Source organism: Halichoerus grypus, chromosome 1 (assembly GCF_964656455.1).
Source record: "Halichoerus grypus chromosome 1, mHalGry1.hap1.1, whole genome shotgun sequence".
In the NCBI taxonomy this organism is placed as follows: Eukaryota; Metazoa; Chordata; class Mammalia; order Carnivora; family Phocidae; genus Halichoerus; species Halichoerus grypus.
Window position 1 is genome coordinate 2,230,012 of NC_135712.1, and position 21,708 is coordinate 2,251,719.

Here is a 21,708-nt window from a genome sequence, read left to right on the forward strand (position 1 = left end):
CTTGTCCCGGGCGTCCCAGCAGGGGCAAGGAGGCCTCCCCACCCCGGGCCTGCTGGTGCTGTTAGCAGATATGGTGAAATCAGATAGGGAGATTGTCCGGGATGACCCGGGGAGGCCCTTAATGTGATCACAAAGGTCCTTATCCGGGGAGGCAGAGGGAGACCTGACCTCATACAGAGAAGGTCATGACCCTGGAGACCGAGAAGCAGCGACAAGCCAAGAAAGCCTGGGGCCACCAGGAGCAGAATACCTCGGAAGGATCCTCACCCAGAGCTCCTGAAGGAGCTGATTCCAGACCTCCAGCCTCCAGATCTTAGAGAGTACATTTCTGTTGCTTTAAGATGCCAAGCTTGTGGTGACTTAGGGCTCCCCCAGGAAACAGACACACCCGCTAGGAGAAAAGATGGGCTCCCCGGGACCAGGGATCACACTGAGGGCTGCCCACAGGTCCCCTGTTCCGGGTTGTGCGGGAGCCCCAGGGAGCTGCTCAGGACTGCCCAGGGGGAAGCCTGGGTCCCTAGCATCAAAGTGCACGCCACTCCGTTCCACGTCTGCACCAAGAACTCGCAATCCCCAGCACCAATACCATTCTGGCTTGGTGCCCAGGGCGGCCTCGATGTTCCTCCAGTGGGCTTTTGCCTCCACACCGTCTGACTGCTGGAGAAACACGGTCACGGTCAAGGGGAAGAAAGGAAAACCTCTCAGCTGCAGGGGCCTCCGAGGGCTGTTCTGTTTTTCCATTTGTCTTAAAATAACTCTGTGTGATCCACGGGCCAATGTCCATGTGAATGTTTTATACGTATCAACTCACAATAACCACATATGAACTCAGCTGCTTTTTGAGGAAGGTGTTGTAACTATTCCCCCTTCACAAATGGGAAAATGCGGGCACAGAGGAGTTAAGTAACTTGCCCCAGGTCACACAGCTCCTGAAAAGCAGAGCTGGGATTTGAATAGAACATGCATTTATCAGGCTGAGGCTCCTGAGGCTGGTCTTGGAGGTGCTCCTTCCCCCCACGGCCCCAGGCCTGGCTAGAAGGCCCCTTCCAGCCACCTGCATCCCTGCCCCTTCTCTACCCGCTCAACAAACAGGACGTTCCCTCGGTCCCCGTTCTGGACTGGCCTGGTAGCAGCACCTGGCCTGGGGCCTGGCGCGAGGGGCTAATGCCCAGGAAGCAGAGCCGGGTGCCTCCCCACCAGCCCCGGCGCCCCTCAGCTCTGCAGGCTAGCCCCTTGGAGCCCCTCCCTTCATCCCTCCCTCCCTCCCTCCCTCCCCGCTGCCCTGGGGCAGTGGCCGGGCTGCCTCGAGCTTCCTGCACCCGACTGGGCACCTTCCCTTCCCCAAGCCTAAAAGCCCCTTGCACTTGGGGCCCGCCCCCCCTCCAACCCCGGGGGCAGCGTGGACTCCTCGTGGGGGGCCTCTGGAGGTGGAGGGCAACCCAGGCGTCGGCCAATCAATGCAGCGTAGCCCCTCCCCCCTTCCAATCAGAGGGAGTCCCGGGATTCGCGGGGTGGGGTGGGGGGCTGGACCCGGGAAGGCTGGGAGGGGGAGGTGTTACCAGCCCGCCGATCCTCCTCACCTGTGGATTTTGCCCCGGCTGGCCCTCGCCGAACTGCCGCCAACCCGAGGGGCAGCAGGGCCACCGACATCGTGTCTCCTTCCAGACCCGCGGGCCTGAGCCGGTGCCCCTCCCCCAAGTGTACCCGGCTACATTTGTTCAAGCTGCGGCTTTGGATGGCAATGGTTTTCCGGTTCCGGGAATAAGAAGCGTCCTGAGACCTCCATATGATTTGATTTATGACCACACCCTGCTCTCCTAGCCAAATCTTACCTTTCCTCTGGGCCCCCATCTCCCGGCCCCTTCATGGCGCCCCAAGTTCAGACGGCCGGTGCCCTCACTGGACACGTGAACGGAGTCCCGACCTGGCTCCCTGGCCGTGCCCTCCCCAGCTAAAGGGGAGGGTGGCCCCGCTTGGCCTGTTTAAATCCTGCACCCTAATTTCCTAGCCTGCCCGGAAGGGGTGAAGCCCCGAGCTCTAGGGCTCCATTCCCAGTCCCTCCTGCCGGGTTTCACCTGCAGGCCTGCCCCTCCCTGCGCGTGCTCCTTGGCGGCTCGTGGGGTCCGGCCCCTGCTTCCTCTCCCGTTTGCACAGGAATGCTAACTTCCATGGAGCAGAGGTTGTTTTCAGAGTTCATCCTTCGCGCTCACAGAGCACCTGGCCTGCAGTAGGTGCGCCTACATCTTTGTTGAGTGGATGGCAGGCTGCTGGAGGAGGCTGGGGTCAGGGGAGCCCTCCTCGCTTGGCCCTCACCTCACACCCTGCCGTCCCCTGCACCCCCATCCCCAGAGGCCGGCCTCTGCCTCCCCACCAGCCTGGGTAGCGGACTTGGGGGGGGGGTAGTGCGAGGACACACTGTCCTTGCCAGCTCCCCGGACACCAGAGGCGGGGCGTCTGGGATTCCAGGCCCTTCTAGGGGCAGCCTCTGCAAGAAGAGCACCCTACTCCCTCTTGGCCCCACCTACCTCACCTCACTGGCTCTACCTGGCCTGCGGGGGACGGGGTGGGACAGTGACTCAGCCTGGCAGCGCAGAGAGGAGGCCGAGGGAACTGGGCGGGGTGGGGGAAGGGCGCAAACGGGGCTTTTAACCCGCGCTCCGCGGCTTCGCGCACTTTCCCAGAGAGAAAACAGGAGTGCCAAGTCCCACAGCCTTGGAGGAGCAGACGTGAACTGGTTTCCACGCAGTGGGCCCCTAAGAGCCTTTAATATCCACATATGCTGTGGTGTGTGGCACAGGATCCCCCAAAAGGATAAGGGGGCAAAGCTGGGGGCGGGCCTCCCGGACCCGGCGCCGGATTGGAGAGCAGAGCCCGCCTGCCTTCCCTCCTTCCTTCTATTCATTCACTCGTTCCTAAACGGGGTTCCTACTTCCCCTAAGACTTGGAGGTGCTGACTCCCGTTCGAGGGCAGCAGGGGAGGAAGGAGGACGGCGGGCACTCTGCCCAGCCCAGCGTCGGGCAGGGAAGCGTGGGTTCCTGGGGCCAGGTGCGCGCTAGGCGCCGCCGGGGCCCGGGCGCTTGGGGGCGCGGACGGTCTGCGCGACACTGGGGGACAGCACTTGGCCTCCCACGGCCCCCGCAGCCTGGCAAGCCTCCCGCAGAGCCCTCGGCCGTCCTCCTCCCTGGTACCACGCACCACCACCCCACTCCCCCCAACTTCCCGGGACACCTTTAGCGCCCAGGTCCCTGCCCAGCGTCCGCGGCTGGGGAGGACTAACTTGTGGAGCTTGCGACAGAGCTTCCGGTCCGCTGGCCCCGCCCAGTGGGAGGGACTGGGCGGGGAGGGTGGGATCAGAGGCGAGGCCCGGCGACTCGCTTCGCGCTCAGAGCCTCGGCGGTGCGCGGGCGCGCAGTTACAGCTGGGTTCCAGCGCTCCGAGGGCTCCCGCGGCCCGAGGTCTCCCGCGGCCCGAGGTCTCCCGCGCTCCGAGGGCTCCCGAGGCCCGAGGGCTCCCGCGGCCCGAGGTCTCCCGCGCTCCGAGGGCTCCCGCGGCCCGAGGTCTCCCGCGCTCCGAGGTCTCCCGAGGCCCGAGGTCTCCCGCGCTCCGAGGTCTCCCGAGCTCCGAGGTCTCCCGCGCTCCGAGGTCTCCCGAGGCCCGAGGTCTCCCGCGCTCCGAGGTCTCCCGCGCTCCGAGGTCTCCCGAGGCCCGAGGTCTCCCGCGCTCCGAGGTCTCCCGAGCTCCGAGGTCTCCCGAGGCCCGAGGTCTCCCGCGCTCCGAGGTCTCCCGAGGCCCGAGGGCTCCCGCGGCCTGAGATCTCTCGCGCTCCGAGGTCTCCCGCGACCCGAGGTCCCACCCCCACCATGAGGCTGAGAAGGTTAGTGTGCGGATGCCGGGGAAGAAGGGGGCGGGGGGCGCCGCAGGAGCAGGGAGCAGGATCCCGAGGTGGTCGGATAGAACACCCCCTCACCTGGTGGCCCAGGGGGAATCCGTGGGAGGGTCGGCCCCTGGGAGCCAGGCGGCGTCCGGAGCCCCTACCTGCAGGCGGGTGGCATCCGCCCAGGGGTGGGGCGGGTCGTGGGGGACCGACGGCAGCGCGTGGGTGTACTTGGAGGCGGATCCCCGCGAAGGAAGGAGAGCAGCCGCACACTGGACTAGGGGAACAGCGTCCCCGGGCCCCCCGCGCCCCAGGCCAACCCCCCCGGGCCCGCAGCCCCCAACGGATTGCCCAGAGGCAGGCCTTGACCTCGCAGTGCCAGGATCACTCTCCAGGGCCAGCTGGTGCGCACCGTCTTGTGCCATGTCTTCCCCCCACACACCTAGGATCCCCCTCGCTCATCAGCGGAGCCTCCAGGGAGGACGAGCTCAGGCCAGCCCATCAGTCCTGGTCCTTGCTAGTGGGAAGGTGTGGATGACTGCTTTCTCCCAGGTTTTTGCCAGAATATCCCTTTCAGGTCACATCGTGGGGTCGACAGGCTGTGTGTGCCCCCTTGAAAAGCCAGTGTGGCGGCGACACCTGGGTCCTGCCACCCAGTCTCCCTAGTTATAAATGTAGGTCCTTGAATGTCACGGCCACCCATACCCCAGAGCCTGGGGGGTTGGCCTGGGAGCCAGGTGGGACAGCAAGGGCCCAGGAGGGCCCAAGAAGAGGGCCCAGGGAGCACCGAGGGAGAAGGCAAATCTGTCTCCCTCCCCAGAACCCAGAGCATGTGTTCACGCCCCCAGGGAGCCCCCAGATAACCCCACGAGGCCCTGGCAGGCATATGTCCCCTGAGCCCTCAGCACAGAAAGGGGGCACCATGGGAGTCCAATGGGGGGGTCACCAAGGGGTTTTCACAGCCTTGTGTTCTAGAAGGTAGCTCTGGCCCCAGGGAAGGGAGCTGGACATAGGGGTATGGAAGTCGTCCCCGAGGGCAGGAATGGTGGCCCCAGCAGGGACAGTGACAGAAGACAGGCCTGCCTGCAGGCTGTGACTTCTGTAGGGTGTGGGGGAGCCCCTGACAGCCCAGGGTCTGGCTTGGCAGGACATGCTTGAATGTGCTCTCGAGGGACGGGCCTCCATGTCCACCCAGACAACAGCTCTTGGGGGCGGGGCGGGGGTTCCCACGGGTCCGGAGTTCACTCAGCAGACACAGAATCCTGGGAGGCCTGCAGGAGGGGGTGGCTGGGCTGAGGCATGCAGGGTGTGGAGTCTCCCAGGTCGAAGGTCTGCTTCAAGGAGTCTGGGAAGTCCCCAGAGGGATTTGCTGGCCGCTGGCGGCCAAGCTGCCCGCCAGCTCTGGAAGAGCCACCCGATTCAGTTTCTGGTTTCAGAATGATCGTGTTCCTTCCGAGGGCTGCCCAGCAGCTCAGCTGCCGCTGCCCTTGCACACGTTAGATCCTCTCTGTCTCCCAAAGCTTTTTTTTATTAAGGTTTATTGATTTATTATTTCAGAGAGAGAGAGAGAGCACGAGTGGGAGGGGCAGAGGGAGAGCGAGAATCCTTGAGCAGACTCTCCACTGAGTGGGGAGCCAGACCCGGGACTTGATCCCGCGACCCTGAAATCATGACCTGAGCCGAAACTAAGAGTCGGGTGCTTCACCGACTACGGCACCCAGGTGCCCCTCTGTCTCCCAAAACTCAAACGTAGCTCTGACTACAAACACCTTCAAAGTGTATTTTTCTGATTTCATACAATTTCTTGGACTCCGTGTGCAGCAAAGGCCAGGCCAATGCTGGGTTGGAAGCTGTGACCTTGGGGGCGGCTCCCACCACCCCTTGTGATCACACTGTCGGCTTCGGGGAGCTGGCTGGTGGCTCAGGACTGGCAGCGCTGCTGGGCTGGCCCTGACCCCCCTTGAAGAGTCCCCCCACCTCGGGAACCGCCCGCCGGGCTGAGGCTGTGGATGTGGTCGCATTTCTCCGTGGGCACAACCACTCCCTCCCGCGAGGAGCAGTCTGCCCGGTTTGGAAGGAGCAGGAACTCACCTGCCTTTCTGGTTGTTTCTTTCCAGTCCTGGGATGTTCCTGCTGCTGCTTGGCGCCCTGCAAGCCAGTAAGTCCGGGGGGCTCCTGGGGGGCACCTCTTACTCCAGCCCTTCAGGGCTGACCACTGAGGCTGCGGATGCGGGCGTCAGCAGGGTCCTCAGCACGGCCCTTCTTGCTTCTCTGGGGGCCCCTGAGAGAAAACTGGGTCCCGGGGCTCAGGTAGCGAGCAGTTGAAGGCCACAAAGGAGAGTGCTTGTGCAGACCCCACAGTTCTTATTTGAGTTCGTGTTTCGCAGAGGTAGAAGGCAGCTCATCCCACGTGTTTCAGTCCCTCTGCTTTCCCGATGAGCTGGGGCCCCCTGTTTCTCCTGACCCCTTCGCCCCAGTCCACCCCGGGGAACCTGCAAAGCCACCACCTTGCAGAAGAACAAGGAACAGGGATTTGGCACTGCCGCCGAGGCCGAGGGCTCGCCGAGCCTTCCAGCCCCGAGGGTGGCGGACCGGGGCCACCGTCGCTTTCCCTGCAGGTGTTCCTGTGGTTGCGGACGGTAAATCCGCTCTGGGTACAGCGCGTCAGCCCTCCTGAGGTAGTGTGAGCGGCATTAGAATGCTGTTGCTGAGAAACTCGTTTCTTGTAAATATCTGAATTAAAAAAAAACACAAACTTTTATTTTGAATTAATTGTAAATACCCAAGAAGTAGCCAAAACAGTGCAGCGCGGTCCTGGGTGCCCACTGTCCCCCCACTTCTCCCGCTGTTAGCCTCTCGTGTAAGGGTAGCAGTCCATGTCAGACAATACAGTGCCTGCCAAAAACGTCTGAATTTTAAACATGCTACCGCATTCCTATGTCTATCTGATTAATACGTTACATTTCTGCTGAAATGAGTCAGAGGTGGTGTCTGAGTCTTGCTACCAAAAAGCTTCCTTCCCCCGCCAACCCCCAGTAGAGTAACTTTGCAGGCAAGGAATCAACTGCAGAAAATCAATTTTGTACTTTTCGAATCACAGCAGATATCCAAGAGCAAGAAGTCAGAGCTCTGGTGGGCAGCGACGTCGAGCTCAGCTGCATTTTCCCCGAAGCACACACTTTCGATTTAGATGACCTTTATGTGTATTGGCAAATCAGCATCTTGGGCCACCCGACGACCGTGACATACTACCTCTCTGGGAACAGCTCGGCCGGCCTTGAGGACAACCGCTACAGGGACAGGGCCTGGCTCGCGCCCAAGAGCATGAAGCACGGCGACTTCTCCCTGCATCTCTACAACATCACCCCCCAAGACGAACAGAAGTTCAGCTGCCTGGTGTTTAGGAAATCCTTGGAGTTAAAAAAGATTTTGGACGTGGTGGTGACACTGCACGTGGCAGGTAAGACCACCGAAGCTGGCGGGAGCCATCCCACCCCAGCCTTACAGCCCAGGGCACGTATGAACAAGGCAGTCCCGGGCTCATTCACCTGCTTCTTCTGTTAAGAACCTCCTAATCTCTCCTGGCGGGTTTCTGTCTAACTGGGGGTGGGGCTGAGCTGGTTGAAAACTCATCCAACTGGTAGGGAGTTTTCTGTAGCCTAAGTTGATCTGGTCTCACGGAAGAACTCCTAATCTTGCTGTCTTTTCCTTAAATTCTCCAACTCAACTCCAGCTAGATGTTCTGAATGAAATTAGGAGAGAGTGCTATAAAGCACTAAATGAGATCAGAATTTAGGAGACAATTCAAGTCGACCAAGGACCTCAGCTCAGCAGAGACGGGCTGTGTCATCTGGAGTGGGGCCACTCATGGGCAGAACAGAGTGTGGGGGGCTGCCCAGGCCACAGTCCACTGGGGTCAAGGGCACGATGGGCTGCCTCCCCTCTAACCTGGCCTTGATGCCCTGTGCCCCTCCAGTTCTGACCTTCAGCACCTGCCTCCCTCACCACCCATCCCCTTCTCCTGCAGCAAACTACAGCATGCCCGTGGTCAGCATCCCAAGCGGCCCTCCCGAGGACGAGGAGCTCACATTCATGTGCACATCTACGAATGGCTATCCAAAGCCAAATGTGTACTGGATCAACAAGACGGACAACAGCATGCTGACCGAGGGCCTGCAGAACAGCACGGTCTTCTTGAACGCACAGGGCCTATACGATGTGGTCAGCGTCCTGCGGATCAGGTGGACCCCCAGTGTGAATGTCGGCTGCTGCATAGAGAATGTCCTTCTGCACCAAAACCTGACTGGCATCGGCCAGGCAGGTAAGGTCCTCCGGGGTCTGCAAGCGGAGGCCAGCCCAAGACTGTGGGCCTGCAGTGACTCGGAGGACAGGCCCCTGCCAGGTGCCTTGGTGGTGGTTTCCGAAAGCTGGTTGGAAGGGGGAGGCGGTGACAGGTAGCCCTTGAAGGGCAGGCAGAGGGCTGGGTGCTCAGTGCACGTTCCTTGACTTAATGTTCATTCTCAGGCTCAGCTTTGCTGACCCATTTTACAGATGAGGGACTGAGGATGGAAGGTTGTGTAGGACCAGGCAGCAATGGCGTCAGGATTAAAGGCACGCCTGCACCGTCTTTGAGCCTGTGCCCCTGCAGAAGGCCAGAGCCCCCACCCGGGGTTCCAGCTGCCGGAACCGGGCCTGCCTGCTGGCTCGGGGCTTCCCCGCGGGAGGGGTGCAGGCAGGTGGCTCCTTCATAGAGGCCGCGGGCTCTTCAGTCTGCGTGCCCCTGTCACGACGTTGAGATGACAGGTTCCCAGCGGGTGGAGGTGGGGTCTGTGACAGTGGTGATGCCTGCAGGACACCCCCCCAGTAACCTGCAGGGCCCCGTGCGAACTGGAGAGAAATGCGGGGCTCCTCGTTCAGGAGTTATAAGAATCCACGATGGCAGCAGCAGAGCGTGACACCACGCACAAGGCTTCCGAGTGTGGGCCTGCAGGCCTGCGTGGGTCACACGCCGTGAAGCTGGCCGTGACCCCCAGGAACTTCGGCAGGGCCTCCTTCCTGAAATCAGCACACAGCCTTGTGACTCTGGTCACGGTCTCTGAGCCCAGACGGACCAGGACAAGGGCTGCACCTGACAGCCCGCCTCTGACCACGGCCTCTGAGCCGCGCTCTCCCCGGCAGAGCAGTCCGGGCGGCGGGTGGAGGGGAACCGGAAGGTTCTCCTGGGCAGTGGTGTCGGTTCTAGTGCTGTGGGACAACTGGGGGGCGTGTTCAAGCCCCTCACGCCCAGACCCAGTGGATTAGCACCTCTCAGCCTCTCAGGATGGTTCCAGGGCACGCTCAACACCGAGCCACTGAATGGTTTCTCCAGGTTTGGAGAAACACGGGGCGATTGTAACAAGCTTCCCGGGGGTGCCGTGGCTGGTCTGCCCTTGAGAACCACGTTCCAAGGAGCTAAGCAATGGGACATTGAGACAGGAGGGATTAGCCCCCTTGTGCAAGGGGGTGCGGCCACGGCGGGGAACAGTAATCGCAGAGTTTCCGCACGGCCCAGCCGTTCCACTCCCAGGCGCTGGCCGGGCAGAACTGAAAATGAGACATCCTGGTACGTGAGCGTTCACAGCAGCAGTATTCACACGAACCAAATCATGAGCGGATCGACACATCCATCCACGCGGTGCAATGTTACTCAGCCACGAAAAGGAACGAAACACTGCCACGTGGAGGGGCCTTGAGGACGTCACGGGCAGCGAGAGACGCCAGGTGGCAAAGGCCCCTCAGTCCAGCTGCACGTACATGAAACGCCCGGGACAGGCAAATCCAGAGCCAGACGGTCGCCGCTTGGGGCCTGGCGGGGGGAGGGGAGGCAGGCGCGGCAGATGGGGTCCGGTGGCCCTTTGGAGTGAAGGAAAGGCTCTGGAACCAGATCACGACAGTGGCCGTGCCACGCTGTGGACGGACGTCACTGCAAAATGGCAACATTGACGTCATGTGAATTTCACCTCGGTTTTTGGTTTTTTAAAGCCAGCACTAAAGCTGAGAAAAATGAATCGCATTAGCCAGGAGGAGTGTGTGCTTGCACCACGCCCGGCCCGGTGCGGGCGCTGCAGAGGCTGGGCTCCGGGCGGCCCGGGCAGGGGTGCCGCCGGGAAGACGGGGAGGCTCCCCTGAGGGAGAGAACCCCTTCCCCTCCCCCCACCGGCCTCGGGTTCAAATATCCCAAAACAGTGCCAGGGAAATGCTGTGGCCTCAGCGCCTCCCTGAAGCCCCTCTTGCTCTGTCAGAAGCCCCTTCCCTTCCTCTGCACCCGTTAAGTCTTGCGTTCCTTTCCTCTCTCTTGTAGAAATGCCCAGGGCAACCGAACCCAGCAACACGGGGAGCCACACCGGCGTCCACAGGAAGGGCCACGGGACGGTGCTGAGCGCCCTGGCCGTGCTGGGCGTGGTCGTGGTGGCGGCCGTGGCCGCCGGCAGCGTGTGCAGCGGCAGGTGCCCCCACGGGATCCACGCCAGGTATCAGATCAGGTGCCGGTGGCCGGGGCTAAGCATTTCTGGGGTTGGCGTGAGCCAGATGCCTTTTTCAAGATGTGGGCACTGCGCAAGGCCGTCTCCCAGCTTGGGGTGGGGGTGGCAGCTTCTGAATTTAGAGGTCAGGACGGAGTAGATTTCTATGGAAGCCGAGCTGCCTTCAGTCCTGAATTCTGGCCAAACTCAAGGACAGATGGAGAAAGTCTGGGTGTTGACTCTCCAAAACAAAGCAGCAGAACGCACAGAAAAGCCCAGAACACGAACAGGGTCACACCCCAAGGGTCAACCAGGAAGGGCCTTGGGGGTTAAGGGACGTCTCGCCAGGTCAGCCTGGTGGTAGAGGCCGGCGGGCATCCCCTGAGATAAAGGTGACGAAGTGGGGGACCTTCCAGATCTTTCCGGAGGGTGGGGCCCGGGCCGCTGCTGGATTCACAAGTTGGCTCCAAGCTGGAGCCCTTCCCTAAGGGAAGTTTCCATGTGCTCCCCGGGAGCCTCCAGCATGTTGCCCATTTTGCCATCCCAGAAAGACTCCCCACGGCCTGCAGCCCCATGCCCATCCGGCCAGGCCCTGGGGAGGCGCCCAGAGCCTCTTACAGTGCCCTGACCTTAGCTCTGACAAAGCATCTTCCTGGAAAGCCGGGTGGCCTGAGGGACCCTCCCCTGTGGGCTCACCCCTGCCCGGCACCCAGAGCCACTGGAGGTTTAGAGTGGCCCCTCCCCCACCCTGTGCTGCCCACCCTGAGCATTTCTGGTTCCTTCCCACAGGTGCCGGGCTGCAAGGCCAGAGCAGGCATTCTCTGGTGAGTTGGCCGCGAGGGAAGGGGCCGGTGGAGAGCACGTGCAGGTTACGGCAGTGGGCGGCTGGGTGGTGGCTTTCTCAGGTCCGCTTTTGGCACGAGCTATACTTGATAGCCAGGGGAATAATGTTTCCATTTTCAGAGACACGGTGAACCCCTCGGGAAGGCGCTTCCCGCTTGCCCCCTTTGGCATGTAATCAATCCTTGCTGACGCTGGGTTACGGAATTTTCCAGACACGCAAGCAGAGAGCCTGGGATGATGACCCCCAGGCACATCCCCCGAACTTCACTCTTTTCCCCTAGGCCCACCCTCCCCACTCCACCCCCACGGGGGGGCTCAAGTGAGTCCAGACACTGTGTCCTTTGTCAGAGAACAGCTACCCGTGGCAAGCACCCCCACTGTCCCGGGAGCCAAGGTCGATGTGATTCCTACCCAATGTGGGAACCATATCCACACACAGAGCCTGCATTTCCCACATGCAGGGGCCTCGGGCTGCAAGGGGCAACGGGCTGGCGTGCACTTGACCCCTGAGGCAAGTGAGCAGCCCGCTCTGAGCCCCGCCAGCCCATCCGGGCACTGTGGCCGCCCACGGGAGGTTGGGCCCGGGCTGTGCACGAAATGCAGCGCCCCCCACGAGGGGCCCACCTGTTGATCCCAGGGAGCCTGGTCCTGGCGGCTGGCCTGTGGCCCGGGATGTGCTCCTGAGGCCAGACAAGCCCGTTTCAGACAACTTGAGAACAGCAACTTGCCAAACCATTAGGGCCTGACTGTTTTTAGGGTCAAACGAAGTGCACCGTTTGTGGGTTTTCAGTTCTCAGCCCCTTGTTTTCACCATTCTGAGCCCCGAGAAAAGCCAGCCGTCTGCCTCCCCCATGGAGGGAAGCAGGTGCCGTGTTCCGTGACACCACCTTCTTTTTCTTTCTTAGACTACGTTTGACGAGAACTCACTGCCCGGGAGGTGGACAGGGCTTCTGTGAGATGCCACCAGGAGGGACGGCGGACAGCAGCTTGAGAATTGACTCGGGCAAGGCCTGGTGGCCAAGGGGGACCATCTGCCCCCATCGGCGCCATTAACAAGGGGCTTCGTGGACACGGGGCCTCTGTGGCCTGAAGGGACACGCAGGACTGCGCCTGACCCAAGGAGAATGTTCCAGGGGCTGCCCCAATCCTGGAATGAGGACCTTTCGAAAGAGTCAGCAGCTCCAGAACACACATGCCCCCCATGTGGGCAGGCTCCCCAGCTCTGGGGCTTCGTGATGGCTCCCTCCCCCACCGCCCCCTTGCAGCCCATGGGGCCCTTCTCAGTATCCAAAACCTGCAGGGGGTTTGGAGAGATGGAGGTTTTCTGAGACCAGAGGAGGTCGTCTCATTTAGGAAGAAGAGAGAGGGTGTGGGCTTTTCCGCGACTACCCTGCTGGGTGAAGGTCACTCAAGGGTGTCTGTGGGACACGTAGGTGCAGGACTCCCCCCCCACCTGCATCCCAAGATGTAGGACCTGTGTGTCTGCACGTGTGTGTGTCCAGGATGCAGGAAGTGGTCAACACTGCAAAATCCCTGAATGACTCCTGGGAGTTTGTGTTTCTCCGGGATCTTCACTGGGAAGAAAGCCCGACCTTGTTTGTTTTGGTCAAAAGCTGGATTTCCCTCCTAAAAAGACAGTGGAATTTTTCGAGAAGACAGTCTGCTGCTGGGGCCACCATGGCAGGAGCTGTGGCCTCCGGGGAAACCCAGAAACTCGCTCAGGCAGGATTGGGAGCTCGAGTCTCCGGTGGACACGGGCTTCGCCAGGTGGCCATCGAGGGCCTTCAAAGTGGCGCCATGACCCGCATGGAGGAGGCGTTCTCCCGGCCGAGCGGCAGCCGGTCAGAATGTGGCGCTAATTCCACCCATCCTCTGCACTTGTCACCCCTGGCCCCCCCAGAACCGACATAAACACCAGGCTGCTCAGAGCCCCCCGGGCCCAGCAACGGACAGCAGAGGTATGCGGCCCACGGCTCTGAAGGTTTCCATGTTGTGGCCCCAAATGAATCTAGCCACTCGTGTTTCCAGAAGGTTCTGTGAAGGAGGCTGCCAGGTCACGCGGGTGTGCGCACCCCGTGGGAAACGCAGCCTGTCGTCCCGCCTGTGGTCACTCAGCACCGGTGGGCGGGCGTCAGAAGCCTGCAGGCCCCAGACCCGGACCGGGACAAACACGGGGACCAGGCTCAGGGGCGAAGCTGTTATAAGAAATTGTTCGTTGTCTGTTTCTGTGCCCAGAACTCCTCACACGGCTCTGATGTGAGTGTGGGGAGACTCATGAGCATCAGACCACGTGAAGCATTAGAAGGGACGTGTCGCTACAGAGGGACGGGGTCACGGGCATCCGGAGCAAAAAGCACAAGTGACCACTGGGTGTGGAAGGGCGTGCGGAGCCCGCCTGCAGCCCTGGGCCCTTCCCCGGGGGGAGGCCCCTGCAGCCCCCCTGCAGCAGACCCTGCTTGCCGGGCGCCCACCCAGGCAGGACCCCGGGGTCTCGTTCCGGCGCCTTCGGGTCTGGGAAGATGTACAGTGACCCCTCGCCCCTCAGCTGGACGTCACCGTCCGCTCCTCATGCTGTGCTTTGGGCAGGCCGGAGGCCAATGTTCTCGTGTCTGCTTCTGGAAACCCGATTTACAAGAATACAAGATGGAAGCGGCGTCTGTGTCTAGTGGCTTCGGTCAGCGCGGCAGGTGCCTGCGAGGCTTGTCCTTCCTGCTCGGTCAGGGCCCCGCCCCATCGGTGTTCACCCCGGGGGTTGTGTCCCCTAGGGGACGCTGGGCAAGGTCTGGTGGCATTTTTCGGTTGTCACACGTGGAGTTGCCACTGGCCTTTAATGGGTACAGGCACCCAGGACGACCTGCTACAGAGAAGTACCCCCCGCCCCCGGGGGTCAGTGTCCGAGAGCGAGAATCCCTGCCCTGCGCAGTCACCTGCCCCTGGGAGGCAGGACGAGTGGGGCTTCCTGTCCCCTGCTGCACGGGGGCTCCCGGCCCACGGCTGTCTGTGGCTCAGGACAGGGGATTCATGGTTCACGGGTCCATGCCAGGGAACGTCCCCCCTCAGGCTCCTTCCCGCTTGGCCCGGCTCCATCCAGAGTCTCGAACCATCTCACTGCGCTCAGTGCATGGCCGGTGGGCGCCCAGCCTTGCTGTGGGGCAGAGGCCCTGCCCAGATGCCCAGGCCCTTGGGAATGCTGTCCCCGGGGGGCCCCTGGCTCCCGCCACAGCCATCCACCCTGCACATAATAGGTGCGGTAAGACCGCTGGGGAGGAGGAGGCCGGGCGAGCACACGGGGCGGCTCATCAGGAGGGCAGGGGACGGAAGGCTCAGCTGCCTGTGTGGCCTGAGCCGACGCTTCTCCCTACTGTAGGGTAGGGGGGCTGCAAGGAGCTGCTGCCCACTGGCCGTGCTGCTCAGATGCTTCGGCGACCCTGGTCAGTGTGTTCGGCCCCCCCTCCTGGGGAGGGCAGCTGCGGCTTTCGAATGGCCATTCAGGCCGGGGCCGGAGCCGGCAGGCGGGCTCTGGGCAGTGCGGAAGGTCCCCCAGCCCCACATCCCGTCCCTGCCCCCCATCCCCCCGTTCCCAGCTTTCCAGAAACAAGGCAGCCACGCTGAGTGGATCTGAGATCCTTCTGTCCTTAGAGACAGACTGCACTCTGTCACCCCAGCAGCACTGGAACCCCTGCCCCGGCTGCTCCCGAGGCTTCTCCAGCCCTGACGCAGGTGCCCTGGCCCCCCGCCTTCACCCCAGCGTCCGGCCTCCTCATTCCCACCCTCCCAGGGCCCGTGGGGCGTTAATGTCGAGAATCCAGGGGCCAGGAGTGGAGGCCTGGGGAGGGGGCTCCTCCTGCCACAGTCCCTGGTTGGGAGGTTCTGGGAAGGACCCTTGGGCCCCTCGCAGCACAGAGGGAAGCTGGAATGCCCAGGTGCTGTGCGGGATCCTGGCCAGCCAGCCCCGGGTAGGACGGGGTCGGCCACTGGGAGCAGGGGCTCCTACGGACCTTGATCTGGGCCTTCAGGGAGTGACGAGGGGTGTCTAAGCCAAGAACCGTCCAGGATCCTTGCTCCCTCCCACTGTCCATGCTCCCCCGCTGACCTCCCTCCCCCACTGTCCTCCCCTCCCCCACCGTCCTCCCTCCCCCACTGTCCTCCCTCCCTTACCGTCCTCCCTCCCCCACCGTCCTCCCTCCCCCACCGTCCTCCCTCCCCCACCGTCCTCCCACCCTCACCGTCCTCCCTCCCCCACCGTCCTCCCTCCCCCACCGTCCTCCCTCCCCCACCGTCCTCCCTCCCCCACCGTCCTCCCACCCTCACCGTCCTCCCTCCCCCACCGTCCTCCCTCCCCCACCGTCCTCCCTCCCTCACCGTCCTCCCTCCCCCACCGTCCTCCCTCCCTTACCGCCCTCCCTCCCCCAGCCCCCTCTCACTGGGTCTGGGCCTGAGCACAGGGCTCCACCGCTCCCCGGGGAGAGTGTGATTCCTCTCTGAGTCCCTGCACGGTGCCAGGTGGCAGGGCTGCTGTGAGCAGGCCACCAGGAAGGGGGAAGGCACCTGTCACATCCGCGGTGACTCCCAGGCTGTGAGGGGGAGTGGTCACCCGACTGCCCTGGGGATCTGCACTCTGAGGGCCCAGAGGGCACAGTGTCTCGGGGAGTGCCGATGCCACGTGTGGTTCCAGATGTCACCCTGAACTGACCATGGGGGGGACAAAGGGACAGCGAAGATGCCTGCTTCAGATCCAGGCTGAGTCCCCCCTCATCACGTTCTCCTTGAGTCCAGAGAGTGACCAAGAGGTAACAGGTGCAAACACCAGAATTTGGCAAAATACAGCCGAGAGAAGAGCTGGGCCTGGGCCCCCGGGAGCCCCGGGTGGTGAGGGCCAGGTGAAGGCTGTGAGCTCCGTGAGGGTCCTGGTGGCTTAGAGATTTCTTCTTTCCTGGTCTGGAGGCCGGAGTCCAAGAACAAGGTATTGGCAGGCCGGGTCCTGCGAGGGCTCACAGGGAGGACCTTCCGTGCCTCCTCCAGCGGCCAGGGGCTCGAGGCCATCCTGCGTAAGCCGCACCCCTTCTCTGCTTCTCCCTGTCTGTCTCCCCCTCGTCCAGAGCACACCAGCCGCTGGATTTAGGGCCCACCCTGACCCAGGCCGACCTCATCTTAACTAAGATTTAGGGGGTAGGGGGACACCGTTTGATCCTCTCCAGTACCAAGAGGAGAGGAAGAGGGAGAAGGCAGGGAGGGGCTAGGGAGAGGGTGAGGAGAGGGAGGAAGGGGCCGGCGTGGGGCCCACAGCCTGGCTGGCGTCCAGACACACGTGCGGGGCGTGCTGGTGGCACAGAGCTCCCCCACCTGGGCCTTGGCCCCCGTGATGGCCTGCATGGACACAGCCCGTATTCACGCCATCCGAGGAGTGCCTCCCACGGGCCAAGCCCTGCAGGTGAGTCCCGGCCCCGACCCTGCGCCGGCCAAGGTCCTGCCCTGCCGGCCCACGATTCCCACTGCACAGGCCCTGGCCCTGGAACCGCAGCCCCCTTCCCGTGGGCCCACTCTCAGCCAGTCTCTACTGGTGGCGAGGTGGGTCCGGCTGCAGTCCATCAGAGCCTGTGGGAGGGGCTGACTGGGGAAGGGGCAGCCCAGGCACCCCAGACCCCCGCCTTCCTCTGGGCCTGCCTGAGGGCCTGTCCCCCTCCTCCACGGGCAGCCCCACTCGAGGACGAGCTCATAGTCTCGGCCTCCCTGCAATGAAACCGAGTCTTCATCCTCCAGGAGGCTGGATGCGGGCTGGGCTGAGGCTGGAGGAAGTCGTGGGTGGAGGACAAGGCTGGTCTGGGAGTCCTTAGAAAGAGAAGTGGCCAACCCCAGAGGTGTGACGGGGAAGATACGGCTCGTGGCCGAGGCTGCCAGAGAGGGGCCTGGGGAGCGACGGGTGTCAGGCTCAGGAATCGCCAGGCTCCGGAGGACGGAGATCTAGCAAATCCTGTTTCACCGCAGAGGTCAGACTGTCCTCCGTGGCCCCATCCCTGCAAGGCCCGGGGCCCACCGACAAAGAGCCGCAATCCACGGAGCCCAAAGGAGGTCGGTGGCCGACTTGGGCCCAGGTAGAAAAGTCACTGATTCGATTTCACTACAGACTCCCAAGTCAAGAAGGGTCAGAGCCGCACTGTAGTTTTCAAGGGGCAGAAGAGCCACTTAAAAGAAATCACTTCCTAAACATCAAGGGTGGGGAATAAACTGTAGAGCCTTGAATGGAACGGATTTCTCTGTCTTAGCGGCCGGCGACGGCCAGCGAGGCCCAGAGGCTGGCGCAGAGCCACGGCCCCGTCACCCGTCTCCGGGAACCGGCCCGACCACGAACAATGCATTGAAGGCCTGGTGTGTCCAGACTTGGAAGCTACAGCTGCTCGTCCCCTAAGACTGTGCCTCCCGTGGACTCCGCAGCTGCCTCCTCCCTCGGCGTGTGTTGGGCGCGAGGGCTGCTGTGCGCACCGGGCGGAGGTGCGGTTCTCCCGTTCCGCTCAGCGGCTGCCTGGGAGCCTGGCCCCCCGAGCTCGCCGCCGACTTGGGGCGCTGCCCTCGGCCATGGACAGGCTAGGGCTGTTTGCACAAAGGGGATCCGCATCTCAGGCTTTCGGCCAAGTTTCCCATTTACCCCTGTGTGTGCAGTCAAGATCCTGGGCCTGTCCTGGTGTTTTAACTGATTGGGTTCTCTGTTCATCTTCCAATAAAACCTCCAATTTGAAAAAGAAAATCACTTCCTGAGAGTCTAAGCAGACCTGTTTGGGAAGGAAGAGAGCTCATGTCACCACCTAACTTTGGCTTGTCCCCTCTGGGGCCAGGTGGGAATGAGATCGTAGAGGGGCCGGGCTGGCTGGGCCCCGTGCTGGGGACCAGACACCGACAAGGGGAGACCTGCACTGTGAGCTTCGAAAGAGAGGAACTCCCACCCACTTAGGACTGTTGCTTATAAAATATTAATTAATGGTGGAACAAACTCAGGAAGCATCTTCCCTCTATAATAAAGCATCAAGCAAAGGCAAGTAGTAACATACAACAGTAAAGGGCACCTTGAGGGCCCGGGTCTGGGAAAGGCTACTTGCAGACCGGAGACCCACAATCAGAGGGGAACTCATGATCAGAGGGGTTCTGCAGTCAGGGGGGACCCACACTCAGAGGGGGACCCACGGTCAGAGGGGGACCCATGTCAGGGGAACCCATGGTCAGAGGGAGACCCACGGTCAGGGGGGACCCACAGTCAGAGGGGGACCCACGGTCAGAGGGGGACCCATGTCAGGGGAACCCATGGTCAGAGGGGGACCCACGGTCAGAGAGGGAACCATGGTCAAGGGGGACTCACAGTCAGAGGACCCATGGTCAGAGGGGAACCCATGGTCAGAGGGGGACCCACGGTCGGGGGGGACTCACAGTCAGAGGGGGACCCATGTCAGGGGAACCCACGGTCAGGGGGGACCCACAGTCAGAGGGGGACCCACGATCAGAGGGGGACCCACGGTCAGAGGGGGACTCACAGTGAGAGGGAGACCCATGTCAGGGGAACCCATGGTCAGAGGGGGACCCACGGTCAGGTAGACCCACAGTCAGAGGGGGACCCACATTCCAGAGGGACTCACAGTCAGAGGGGGACCGACATTAGGGGGGACCCAGTCAGAAGGGGAATCCCTGGTCAAGGGGGACCCATGGTCAGAGGGGACTCACATTCTGGGTGGACCCATGGTCCGAGGGGGACTCATGGTCAGGGTGGATCCATGCTCGGGGGGGGGACCCACAGTCAGGGTGACAAAAGTAAGAGGGGGACCTATGGGCAGAGACCTCACAGTCAGGGGCACCTGAAGTCAGGGGGACCCACGGTCAGAGGGACCCACGATCAGAGGGAGACCCACAATCAGGGGGAGACCTATGCTCAGGGGGAGACCCAAGGTCCCAGGGGGACCTGGCCTGCCCGGAGGAAGGGATTGTCCTGGATTGTTTTCATCGTGAAGAATCACGGCACAAGATCAGAATTAGTGAGGGGGTCCTCCACGGAGCTGGCGTCCTGGCCTGGAGTCCTTCCTGGGGGTGGCGGGGCCGGTGTGAGTGCCAGCCTCTGGGCTTCTAGGCCAGGGTGCTGGGCTTCGGGGAGCGCCGCCCCGAGCGGCCGGGGCACAACGCGGGCCTTGAACCAGTGGGCATGTTCCGAGTGGGCCGGAAGCGCCCTTCATGAAGGTCGCCGAACAGCCACAGGGAAAATCGCAATAAAACCCAACCCGGGTAGAGGAGAGAGCAACAGACTTTTAGTTAAAATTACCTCCCTGAACTTCCTGTCTGCTTTTTGGGCCTGAAAGAGGAAGCATCACTTCACGGCCTAAGAAGCCAATTCGGAAAGGGCCCCCTTGAACATGTAGGATTTCCCAAAGCCAGCCCTGGCATCCCTTCCAAAACAGGGTTCCCGTGGAGCAGGAGGGCAGCGGGGCAGCCACAGCTGGGAGCCAGAGTCGAGGATGGGGTGCCAGCCAGTCCCGTCCACACTGCCGAGCGCCCTACCCAGCGACTCAGCCCCTCCGTGCAGAAGGCAGGCGGTGAGGGGCCTCTGTTCCAGTGGCCTCTAGACCGCGCTTCCAGAGCTTCCCAGAGAGGCTGCAGGGGTCCCGTCAGAAGGTGAGGGCAATAATGTCTGGTGAGGGGACCCACCTTCCTCCCAGACCCCCTGCGGAAGTGCGCCTGGGGCAGCCAAGGGTGCCAAAGGGGCCTGTCCAGGGCCACCCCCAGGGTCAGTCCCCCCCAGACCGCAGGGTCTCCCTGAGCCCAGCAGACATCAGCAGGTGAGATTCCTGGCATCACTCGGAGACATGAGCCCCACAGTGGGTAGACCAGAGAGCCCTGTGCGAAGGTGAAGCCGCTATGTAGGGCAAAGTTTAGACCAGAAACTGCGGGCGACCAAAGGATATGATTAGATAAATATACAAACGAACTTTTAAATTGTTTGCATCAAATTCCACCACGCCTGCAATATTTTTCTGAAAAAACAAAAGATCCCCGAACAGCTGGATTCACTCCTCTAGACCGTCACGCCCACCCCCGATCTTACTCCATGCAAGAGACCGGGCTCGTTCGTTCAGACAAGAACATCTAAGAGATTGTGCCCAAAGTCAGGGGCCTCAGGACCCTCCGTTGGGTTCGTCGGGTGCTGCTGGTGGAGGGGCAGACGGAGGGAGCGAGACAACAGGCGTCGCGCCCAGCTCCCTCCAGAGAGGTCAGGCTGTGCCTTCCCTGTCCCAGACCCTGCTCTGGGCGGGACCGCTCTGCAGGTGCCTACCCACGGGGCTGAGCGGTCACGCGCTGTGGCTCGCGGGCCTGTGTCACTGGCGGGCGCCGACGCCCCCGGACTTGAAAACAAGCCTCTTGCCTTTCGCCCCATGCGTCTTCCCATACAGCCGCACCATGAATGGTGAGCATTTGCATGGCACATTGTTAGAAGTCACAGCTCAGCGGATCTTCATAATAACACTGTCGTGCAGGCAGGACAAGCAAAAATGCCCCTTCCCAGCAGCAAGGACGCCGAGCAAAATCGCCCACCCGGCACACGGCTAACAGCAGAATCTTCCAATTCCATATTATGGCCTCTTTCCGCTGTGCTGGAGCCCCCGCTGCAGCAGCTGAGCTCCTGGATGTACCCCGCACCCCGGGGGGTCCATTGTTGGTACACACCCCCTGGGGTCACATGAGGACTTCCTGAGAGCTTTTAACCAAGTCCCATACCACACCAGGCCAATTATGTCCCAGGGTCTGGAGTGGGCCCCAGGCATCCGGTTTTTAAAGCTCCCCAAGTGAATGTTCCAGGAGCCAACCCAGCCTGGCTCTGGGGATTGGGGCGCTCATGACAGCTACAGCCAAAGGAAGTCCCAGCTCCTGATTTTACTGAACGAAGACCAGGCCCCAGGAGGCTGGGACCCAAGGCAGTCCCTGAGTGCGGCCCAATTCCAGCAAGACACCCCAGGCGAAAGCCTAAGGCAGCACTCACCCACAGGGGCCCGCATGCGCTTGGACCCGCCAGCACGGCCCCCTGCCGCGTGGGGCCCGTTCTGGCCCTGCAGACCCCAGGCCGTGGGGACAGTGGTTACGTGTTCAGAAACCTTGCATCCAGTTGGGAAGGGGCTGGTAGCATGCAGCGTTCTGCAGCAGAAACCGGCTTGCGCGGCAGGGCCGGGGTAGGGCTGGACTCCATCTTGGAAAGCCACTTTGCCACCACACACTGGCCCCTGGTCTCTGAGCCCAGAACCCTCCCCAAATTATTCATCTCGATCTTTGCGTTTCCTGTCCAAATGTCCTAACTGGTGAAATGCTGTTTATCTAAAGAACCCTTGGCACAAATCAGCCCAGGGCATTTTCTCTAAATAAGACGCTCTGCATGGGCCCCATAGTTTATTTGCAAAACCCAGGAATGAATCGTGTCTTTTTTTTTTTTTTAATGTTGGATGGCTGCTTTCCACAGGACCACTCCC

At 61.9% G+C, this 21,708-nt stretch overlaps 1 protein-coding gene across 2 annotated transcripts; it reads left to right on the forward strand.

Annotated features, from left to right (window-relative positions):
• The first annotated feature begins 3,362 nt into the window (after window positions 1-3,362).
• Window positions 3,363-13,872, forward strand: ICOSLG (inducible T cell costimulator ligand). 2 transcript variants are annotated; one of them, XM_078068043.1, is made up of 7 exons: window positions 3,363-3,875; window positions 5,993-6,033; window positions 6,976-7,335; window positions 7,903-8,277; window positions 10,216-10,384; window positions 11,165-11,199; window positions 12,124-13,872. In XM_078068043.1, the coding sequence occupies exons 1-7, from the start codon at window positions 3,862-3,864 to the stop codon at window positions 12,132-12,134; spliced, it is 1,005 nt and encodes a 334-aa protein (XP_077924169.1). In that variant the 5' UTR covers window positions 3,363-3,861; the 3' UTR covers window positions 12,135-13,872. The 2 variants fall into 2 exon arrangements, with proteins under 2 accessions (XP_077924169.1, XP_035954865.2); XM_036098972.2 differs by having other exon boundaries at window positions 7,903-8,196.
• The last annotated feature ends 7,836 nt before the right edge of the window (window positions 13,873-21,708 follow it).

What these genes read in the sequence shown, in the direction of transcription:
- ICOSLG (XM_078068043.1), top strand. An exon ending in GGAGGACAGGCCCCTGCCAG is followed by an intron (nt 8,278 to 10,215) that starts GTGCCTTGGTGG and finishes TCTCTCTTGTAG; the next exon opens with AAATGCCCAGGGCAACCGAA. An exon ending in CCCCACGGGATCCACGCCAG is followed by an intron (nt 10,385 to 11,164) that starts GTATCAGATCAG and finishes TCCTTCCCACAG; the next exon opens with GTGCCGGGCTGCAAGGCCAG.